General features: G+C 40.9%; 1 protein-coding gene across 1 annotated transcript; it reads right to left on the bottom strand.

The window, feature by feature from the left end:
* Nucleotides 1-6880: 6880 nt before the first annotated feature.
* On the bottom strand, nucleotides 6881-9521 carry LOC139560436 (voltage-gated inwardly rectifying potassium channel KCNH2). Its single transcript, XM_071377214.1, has 4 exons — nucleotides 9123-9521; nucleotides 8014-8244; nucleotides 7435-7497; nucleotides 6881-6932 (listed from the first exon to the last, which is right to left on the bottom strand). Exons 1-3 carry the CDS (start codon nucleotides 9196-9198, stop codon nucleotides 7493-7495), a joined length of 312 nt encoding a protein of 103 aa, XP_071233315.1. The 5' UTR covers nucleotides 9199-9521; the 3' UTR covers nucleotides 6881-6932; nucleotides 7435-7492.
* Between the last annotated feature and the right edge of the window lie 1262 nt (nucleotides 9522-10783).

Here is a 10783-nt window from a genome sequence, read left to right as displayed (position 1 = left end):
AGCATCACCACCCTGGACGGTTCCGACCTAGAATATGTGGACATCTATAAATACCTAGGTGTCTGGCTGACTGTAAACTCTCCTTCCAGACTCATATTAAACATCTCCAATCCAAAATCAAATCAAGAATCGGCTTTCTATTTCGCAACAAAGCCTCCTTCACTCACACCGCCAAACTTACCCTAGTAAAACTGACTATCCTACCGATCCTCGACTTCGGCGATGTCATTTACAAAATAGCTTCCAATACTTTACTCAGCAAACTAGATGCAGTTTATCATAGTGCCATCCGTTTTGTTACTAAAACACCTTATACCACCCACCACTGCGACCTGTATGCTCTAGTCGGCTGGCCCTCGCTACATATTCGTCGCCAGACCCACTGGCTCCAGGTCATCTATAAGTCCATGCTAGGTAAAGCTCCGCCTTATCTCAGTTCACTGGTCACGATAACAACACCCACCCGTAGCACGCGCTCCAGCAGGTATATCTCACGGATCATCCCAAAAGCCAACACCTCATTTGGCCGCCTTTCCTTCCAGTTCTCTGCTGCCTGTGACTGGAACGAATTGCAAAAATCGCTGAAGTTGGAGACTTTTATTTCCCTCACCAACTTTAAACATCTGCTATCTGAGCAGCTAACCGATCGCTGCAGCTGTACATAGTCCATCTGTAAACAGCCCACCCAATTTACCTACCTCATCCCCTTACTGTTTTTATTTATTTACTTTTCTGCTCTTTTGCACACCAGTATCTCTACTTGCACATGATCATCTGATGATTTATCACTCCAGTGTTAATCTGCTAAATTGTAATTATTCACTCCTATGGCCTATTTATTGCCTACCTCCTCATGCCTTTTGCACACAATGTATATAGACTCATCTTTCCCCCCTACTGTGTTATTGACTTGTTTATTGTTTACTCCATGTGTAACTCTGTGTTGTTGTCTGTTCACACTGCTATGCTTTATCTTGGCCAGGTCGCAGTTGTAAATGAGAACTTGTTCTCAACTAGCCTACCTGGTTAAATAAAAATTCAAAATAAACTGGGGTTGCTGATGTTATATTGCGGTGCAATGACCGATCAAGGATCGCTATATCTTCCAGCCGTGTTGGATTCCCACTGGGAACACACTGGTTGAATCAACGTTGTTTGCATGCCATTTCAATTAAATGACATTGAACCAATGTGGAATAGACGTTGAATTGACGTCTGTGCCCAGTAGGTTGGCTGTTGTACTAGCATTACCTAGCATGCTGAGGGTTTGTTAAAAACCCACATGGCAATCAGCTGTTGGCGATCACCTTTAATGAAACGTTCTGTTAGAGAGAGCTTATTCCAGACTACTCTCTAATCTGCAGGCCTATTCTAGTAATCTATGGGGTCTATTTCTTCTAGTTATTAGGTCATCTATTCTTCCCTCATGGCTTACTAGCATATACGGTTAGACATTGAGCCTACAGCTCAAGTAGACTCTATATTACAGTATATGCCTAGGTTTTAGATGATCATTTTCACTCTCATTGTGCATACTGTATATGCATCAACTACTGCTGAGCTGTATCGGTTGTGACATTGGGCTATTTAGAAAGTACAGGTGGTTATACGTAGCTACCATTTGGTTGCTGTTTCGGGGGTTTGTTAGTGTATTGTATGTACAGTGCCTTCGGAAAGTATTCAGAAACGATACTTTTTTTATTCTAAAATGTACAAAAATGAAAACAACTCAGCAATCTACACACAATACACCATAATGACAAAGCGAAAACAGGTTTTTAGAAAGTTTTGCAAATGTCTTTTTAAAAAAACAACAGAAATACCTTATTTACATAAGTATTCAGACCCTTTCCTATAAGACTCAATTGAGCTCAGGTGCATCCTGTTTCCATTTATCATCCTTGAGATGTTTCTACAACTTGATTGGAGTCCACCTATGGTAAATTCAATTGATTGGACATGATTTGGAAAGGCACACACCTGTCTATATAAGGTCCCACATTTTACATTGCATGTCAGAGCAAAAACCAAAGCCATGAGGTCGAAGGAATTGTCCATAGAGCTCCGAGACAGGATTGTGTCGAGGCACAGATCTGGGGAAGGGTACCAAAACATTTATGCAACATTGAACGTCCCTAAGAACACAGTGGCCTCCATCATTGTTAAATGGAAGAACCTGGCATGGATACTAAACTGAGCAATCGGGGGAGAAGGGCCTTGGTCAGGGAGGTGACTAAGAACCCAATGGTCACTCTGACAGAGCTCTAGAATTCCTCTGTGGAGATGGGAGAACCTTTCAGAAGGACAACCATCTCTGCAGCACTCCACCAATCAGGCCTTTATGGTAGAGTGGCCAGACGGAAGCTACTCCTCAGTAAAAGGCACATGACAGCCCTCTTGGTGTTTGCCAAAAGACACCTAAAGGACTCAGACCATGAGAAACAAGATTCTCTGGTCAGGTGAAACCAATATTGAACTCTTTGGCCTGAATGCCAAGTGTCACATCTGGAGGAAACCTAGCACCATCCCTACGGTGAAGCATGGTGGTGGCAGCATCATGCTGTGGGGATGTATTTCAGCAGCAGGGAGTGGGAGACTAGTCAGGATCGAGGGAAAGATGAACGGAGCAAAGTACAAAAAGATCTTTGATGAAAACCTACTCCAGAGTGCTCAGGACCTCAGACTGGGGCAAAGGTTCACCTTCCCACAGGACAACTACCCTAAGCACACAGCCAAGACAATGCAGGAGAGGCTTCGGGACAAGTCTCTGAATGTACTTGAGTGGCCCAGCCAGATCCCGGAATTTAACCAAATCAAACATCTCTGGAGAGACTTGAAAATAGCTGTGCAGCGACGCTCCCCATCCAACCTTACAGAGCTTGAGAGGCTCTGCAGAGAAGAATGGGAGAAACTCCCCAAATACAGGTGTGCCAAGCTGGTAGCGTCATCAAGAAGACTTGATCCTGTAATCGTTGCCAAAGGTGCTTCAACAAAGTACTGAGTAAAGGGTCTGAATAATTATGTAAATGTAATATTTACATTTGCAAAAATATCTAAATACCTGTTTTTGCTTTGTCATTATGGGGTATTGTGTGTAGATTGATGAGGGGGGAAAAATATTTCATAATTTTTAGAATAAGGCTGTAACGTAACAAAATGTGGAAAAAGTCAAGGGCTCTGAATACTTTCCGAATGCACTGTAGCCTCAATGGCGCTGACCATGCTGTCACAGACTCCATAATTACACAGATTCAAAGATGAGACCTCTATATATCTCTATGTTGTCAATTGTTTAGATTGTGACCGTTTCAGTTTGGACAGTTTATACTTATTTTGGGCTTAAACTGGCACTCCAGTCTCCTTTCCACCTCATTTAACACCGTATTTACTTAACAAAAGGTACATCCCAATTGGTGGTCCAGGTAAGTCATGACATAGCACAATTCGGGGAGTTCCCAAGCAAGGGGGAGGCTGATGACATCAGGGGTTCCCATCAGACCAACTCCTTGAATGCCCTACTCCTCCAGTTGTGTCTATTTTGCTCAAAACCTATTTTTTTACCCTTTAGTGTGTGTACTTTACTGTATTTATACTTGGGATATCGCTTTTCAACAATAAAAGTAAAAAAATCATGGTGGACGTCTTTAGGTATACCTAACATATCGCTGGCTATCTTTCATTTGGACAGCCCTTTATCTAATTCAGATAAACTTGTGGATACCATTTTTATGTCTCAGTGTCCAGTATGAAGGAAGTTAGAGGTAGTTTTGTGAACCAATGCTAACTAGCGTTAACGCAATGACTGGAAGTCTATGGGTATCTGCTAGCAGACACTAGTGTGCAATTGCGCTAGTGCTAGTTAGCAATTTCCTTAAAACTGCACACAGAGACATACAAATTGTATCTACGAGTTCCTCTAACTCTGGGGAAGTATACAATTTTTTTTAAATGGGGTGGGACAGCAATTTACACCACATCTGTAGAGGTACCTATATAAAGCTGCAGGTGGTTGGCTGGGTTCATACTGATTTACGGTGCCATGTTAGATGGGTGGATTATTTCAGATTGTACCAAGATGGCAGGTTCATCTTGCCTCAGCAATGACACCGGGCGGAACGCCACATGAGAAATAAGACCATAGTTTCTGAGAAGCTATCTCAGTACGGTGTATTTACAGTGCAGTTAGATGGTGGATTATTTCTCATATACCAAGATGGCAGGATCATCTTGCCTCAGTATTGACACTGGGTTACATGAGAAATCAGCCCATTGTTTCTGAGAAGCTATCTCAGTATGGTGTGTGCCTGCCGTATCCTACTCATAGATATCCTCATGCTATAGAATGACCTACGGTCTATCTATCAAGCTATTTTAGAACAATGTGCTGCCTTAAACTACATATAGTTCATCAGCTGATAGCTTTCCCACCACCCACCCCAGCCCACCTGTTTGGGCTCTGCTTTTGTTTCAGTTGGGGGGATTGGTATAAGGTTGCTGTACCACACATGGGGATGTTTGAAACTTACTCCTCAGCCTGAAGTGTCCCCACTTGCGCCAGTGAATGGCTAGCTTTTTGTGTGGTGGTAAGATGGTTCAAGACTGGTAAGATGGTTCAAGAAGGCGGTCACGTGTGCTAGCAAGGCAGAGGTCCTGGGTTTGAGCCTTGGTGTGAGTCGAATCAGGAGGATGCGATACTTGCTAAGCAAGCAACGTGATGTCCTTTACAGTGGTGCCTAGTGACTTGGATCTACAGTTGCCATATGATTATTCTCATTGATCGTTATTCTAATAATATATTTCACATTGCCAGACCATGTACAGTACCTCTAAAATAGACAGCTTTATACACGGTAGAAACATGGTTAACAAGTTACATTGTTTTAGTTACTGGCGTGCAGTTACAGCATGCTTAGCATAGGCCTACGGATTGGATTCAGTCACTCGTTAGATCCAGTATGTCAAGAGCAGGGACTTCATAGCCAGCCAAGCTCTCAGGCAGGCAGGCATATAGATGATCTCATCATATTCACAGTGAGAAACACTAGTAATCTACCTAAAATCCCACTAGATTTAAATGGTCTTTGTCAGCAAGAAAAAATACCTCCTTGATTTGGCACGGTGTGACTCCTCAGTGCTCACAGTTCATCACTGAAGTAAATAGGCCACTGTAGTATGTATTCATTCATTCATTCCTGGAACTCATATACTGATGACAAACAGAAATGTGTAATAATAATCACAGAAATGAGCAGCAATCCCCGGAAATCAGTGTCAGTTAAACCTGGTATCACCGCAATGTGTTTGCATTTGAAGTAGAGAACTGATGTATTTTACACCTTTTGAGCCATATACTGTTGAGTATCAGTATACACCGTGCGGATTTACAGAGTTCCTGAGTGACTGAGTTCTCCTCAAGTGTACTGTAGCAATGACCTAAAGGTGAATATAATCAGCCTGGTCTCATAGACTAGACGTAACATAGTAAATGTAAATCCGGGACACTCAAATTAGTATGATATGTTACGTTTGGTATGGTTACAAAAGACAGATGGTTACTTAAGGCAAAAACGAAAGAAGGGTGGTTGGTCGGGGTGGATGGTGGACGAGTTCGAATCTCATCATGGACAACTTTAGCATTTTAGCAACTTTTCAACTACTTTTTAGATACTTTGCAACTACTTAACATGGTACCTATCCCTTCCCCTAACTGTAACCTTAACCCTTTTAGCTGACCTTTCCCATAACCTTAACCATTTAGCTAACCCTAACCCCTAGCTAACATTAGCCACCTAGCTAGAATTCGTAACATATACGTTTTGTAAATTCTGAACTTTTAGTACACTTTGCAAATGGGTAACATATATAATACAAATTGTAATTCATAACATACAGTATCATACAAAATAGGGGATGGACATCCACAAATTAATACATAATATAGGAAATGTAACACAGCATATTAAAAGTGCTATCTCAGATTTACGTACAGAATAATACAAAATTATCTGAGACCAGGTTTCCGCTCCTTGAAACAGAGAGAGGACTTTGTGTGTTAGACTCTTATGCAACCATTCGAAAAAACAGGGGTTACCTTTGGGATTTGAGCGGCATAGTGAGTAATCGTCCTTCAAGCCATCATGACTCATTATCTTTTGTTACTATTGTTATGATTCTCCAACTCCCACCTGCCAATCACTACATTAAAGAGACAGGCTTACTATTTAAAAACAGAATATATTGTAATAACAATTGTTACGGCAATAACACCAGTCTGTGTCTATCTTGCAGTCATATTAATACTGGTCTCTAGCCTTGAGCTTTACCCATGGAGTTAGGTACTTTATCTATTAGACAATGGTTCTTTTTTTTATTAAATTAATGAACTGGGAATTTTGAGGGTATAAAAAACAGATTTGGTCAGATCCATTTGAAGACTGAGCAGTAGATTTTTCATCTGATAACCTGTCAAATATCTCTGAAAGCTGCATTATTTACATAAAAGAACATTGTACAAATCATGAATGTTATTTTTTTTGTGCATCTCTGAGCAATATTCTATTGATTCCCAGGGTCATTTCATATTTTCATGTGTATCTGAGCTATTCGCCGTTCAAAGCAGGCAGAAGTTTTGCAGAACTTGTCAATACAACTGTATTTCTGCCTGCTTGAATAGCAATGAGAGAAATAACAGTAATAAAACCATGGACCATTTGGACCCTGAGAGCTAAACATGGTGGAAATTGAATCTCTATTATTCCATTATGCAAATGTATCATTCTACCAGCTATATGGTCAAAAAATACCATATTCTTCTGATATTATAGACTATGTGTCATGGATCGCATGTCCGTGACTTATAGACAATGACACAAACAAATGATTGGTTTGAGAAAGACTCTTTATTGTATCTCTTCAAGGTATAGCCAACAATCCTGAAACAAAAGAACATGTTGGTTAGAGTTGCGCATTCCGTTTGCCAACAATACTTTGACATAAGGTTCCAAAGTCAAGTGTTGTTTGTGCACGCCAGTAACTAAAACAATGTAACTTGTTAACCATGTTTCTACCGTGTATAAAGCTGTCTATTTTAGAGGTACTGTACATGGTCTGGCAATGTGAAATATATTATTAGAATAACGATCAATGAGAATAATCATATGGCCTCCCGAGTGGCGCAAGACACTGCATCGCAGTGCTAGCTGTCCCACTGTGTGTACGGTGTTTCCGCTGACACGTTGGTGCTTCTGGGTTAAGTGGGCATTGTGTCAAGAAGCAGTGAGGCTTGGTTGGGTTGTGTTTCGGAGGACGCACGACTCTCGACCTTTGCCTCTCTTGTACAGGAGTTGTAGCGATGAGACAAGACTGAAACTACCAACTGGATACCATTAAAATTGGTCAATAAAAATAAGAGAATAATAATATAATTTAACCTACCTGATGTTTGAAGCTCCGCGCTGTTTTCTTGTTGAAGTGCCGGTGTGCGTGACGCAAATTAGTCTGCGAGTCATCAAGGAACATTTATTGGTTAATGGGAATAACCAAAGTGATGAATTATCCCATTACTTCATGAATGTGTATTGTGTGACTTAAAGTTATGGCAGTAACAGGTTGGCTAGAGTAGAGCCCTACCTGCGTTTTGTTATAGGCAAAGTTGTTGCCAGAATAGTTTATACTGACAATGTCTTTAATTTATTAAAGTCTTTATGTCAACATCCTGTTTGTTATTTTCTGTACAAAGTGTATTGGCCAATTTGTCCTGTGCCTGTCATTGTAAATAAAAGCCTCTAAAAGAGGTGAGCACCAAAACGTCCTGTCTGTCTCCTCATTGTCCAATCAGCCACTTCTGTTTCACACTGTCATTATTATGACACTGTTAAGTTATGATAGTGTTATGACACCAAAAGACATCACAAAAATGTAAGATGACTTTACAACCCATATTCCTAACTGTTTGATGTTTCAAAATAAAATGAGAGCCCTGCTGAGGCCCTGGTGGGCTGTGCTGGGTCGTACCATCTTTGGTGTAGAGGGAGATATCCACCTTCCTCTCCTTGGAGCCCAGCAGAGCCTTGGACATCTGGGCCACGGCAGGCCTCTTGGTGTGCGGTCCATACAGGAAGCTGCAGGTACACGGCTTCTGCATGACCTCAGCGCGTGTGTACCCGCACATGCCACAGAAGGCGTTGTTGCAGAAGATGATGGCACAGTTTTCCACACGAGCATTTGCGATGATGAACTTGCGATCTGAGGGAAGGAATAATATCAATATTATTCTAATCTACAGAGTCCTTGGCATTTGTCATCGCATATAATACAGTTTACTACAGTACAATTTAAGATGGTTATTTTATTTGACCACATATGCCATATCAGTGATCTGCACCAAGGCATATAACCAAGTAATTTAATAAAACCTGCAAGAGAACTAAGATGGGAGCATCTGTAAGGTGCAAGTCTGTTTTCACCTTCAACTACTAAACATACTGTTTACATAAAAACTGTTAACTGTTTAAAGCCTTAAAAAACAAGTAGATTATGTTTTGGTATCAAAATATGTTCCCAGAAGGAAACATTCAGTGATGCATATCAGTTTTTGAAATGTAGCCGTTTTATTCTCTCCTATCCTGCTTAGAAACTAACTTCTGATCCTGTTTGGATATGAGCTAAATGAATGCTCTGATAGACACTGCTGCCTTATTATATTTATATCCTTGAAATATTACTCTCCCAGTAAGTCTGTCATTTAGAAATGTAGCCCATAGGCCTAAATCTGATTTTATCGTTATTTGTACCCTAACATTCTAATATACCAAGAAGGGAAACATAATTAAACTAAGGTGCAAATTCGACAGTCATATACTTTTTTTTTTTTTTTTTTTTTTTTACAAGAGAATCACAACAGCTTACAGTGCAAGATCATATATCTAATTAAACCTATTAACTCAATACATGCCGATTTCAATAATAGCCTAATATTCTAATTTCAAAAGGGACATTTTAAATTTATTGCCAAAAGAAGCCTTTGAAAATAGAAAGAGGCTGTTTGCATTTTATTCCAAACCCCTAACCAGAGGGATTTCTAACCATGGATTCCCCAAAATGTTGAATAGGAAAAATCTTACTCTGTCCTTCGAATTTTCTGATGATTGTATCCAGAAAAGTGTTCTGAGGAGCCACGTGTCCCCGCCGAACCGGCATTTTGGTCCGTATTTCGCGCGTTTGGAAAATTGGACGGTATGCTCCTGTCACAGGTGTGGTCTGTGCGCCGCTTTCGCCTATGTTGTCGCTCTAAAATCACTAAACCGCTGGAAACATATCACAGCCACCAAGCCCTGCGATGTAACGTTCCAACTACTTTTTACATCACTTTGAAAAGCAGACACTACTGACGTTTTTGTGTAAAAAATCCCCGAACAGCATTATTGGCTATCAGCCAACCTGCTTTGTTGTTAGGCTACGGGTGTATCCTTGACTTGGAAGTAGCACCGCCTCATGTTCAGTGGAAGCGGCAATTCCAATTCACAGGTGCCTGGGGACTGTTGCTGTATTATCCTGTTTCTCTGACCACCCACGATGTCTTGGCTGCAAACCCTGCTTTTTGAAATTGTGATGGTCTATCAAGTCGTAGATGTTGTCAGTTGCGTCTCTGTCCATGGTGTTTTTATATACAGTTGAAGGCAATATTACAGACATTACTTTACTGAACAGAAGATTAGCCTATTTTTCTTATTTTGTGTTGAAAGGGAAATACTTTTAGATGTAGGTCCATCACAGACGCAGCAAGGCAATATTTGAACTATATATATTTTTGTAGGTTGTTATTTTAGATAAACAAATGCTTAGTTATTTGATCATGTCAAATGTATGCAATAAAAGTCTACTAGCATTTTATAGCATCATTCACTCATTCAATCCAGAAGAGAATGAATGGTGTGATTTCCATCTAGAGGCACAGAAAGCACATTACCAGATAGTTTGTATTCTGGTACAGTATGAGCCTATGACCAGCAGGTGGCAACAGCAGGTTACAAATTCAAATCTATCTTTGTTTGTCACATGCGCCGAATACAACAAGCGTAGACCTTACCGTGAAATGCTTTCTTACAAGCCTTTAACCAACAATGCAGTTACAAGAAGAGTTAATCAAATATTTACCAAATAAACTAAAGTCAAAAATAATAAAATGTAACAAAATAAAATAACAATAACGAGGCTATATACAGGGGGTACCTGTACCGAGTCAGTGTGCGGGGGTACAGGTTAGTTGAGGTAATTTGTACATGTAGGTAGGGGTGAAGTGACTATGCATAGATATGAAACAGCCAGTAGCAGCAGTGTACAAAATAAATGGGGGGTGTCAATGTAAGTAGTCCGGTGGCCATTTGATTAATTGTTCAGCAGTCTTATGGCTAGACTTGATGCTATGGTACCACTTGCCGTGCGGTAGCAGAGAAAACAGTCTATGACTTGGGTGACTGGAGTCTGACATTTTTATGGGCTTTCCTCTGACACCGCCTATTATATAGGTCCTGGATGGCAGGAAGCTTGGCCCCAGTGATGTACTGGGCCGTACGCACTACCCTCTGTAGCGCCTTATGGTTAGATGCCGAGCAGTTGCCATACCAGGCAGGGATGCAACTGGTCAGGATGCTCTTGACGGTGCAGCTGTAGAACTTTTTGAGGATCTGGGGACCCATGCCAAATCTTTTCAGTCTCCTGGGGGGGAATAGGTTTTGTCGTGCCCTCTTCACGACTGTCTTTGTGTGCATGGACCATGATAGTT

This window comes from Salvelinus alpinus, chromosome 30 (assembly GCF_045679555.1).
Source record: "Salvelinus alpinus chromosome 30, SLU_Salpinus.1, whole genome shotgun sequence".
Taxonomy (NCBI): Eukaryota; Metazoa; Chordata; class Actinopteri; order Salmoniformes; family Salmonidae; genus Salvelinus; species Salvelinus alpinus.
The sequence above is the reverse complement of the archived record's forward strand: the minus strand, read 5'-3'. Positions and strand labels throughout refer to the sequence as shown.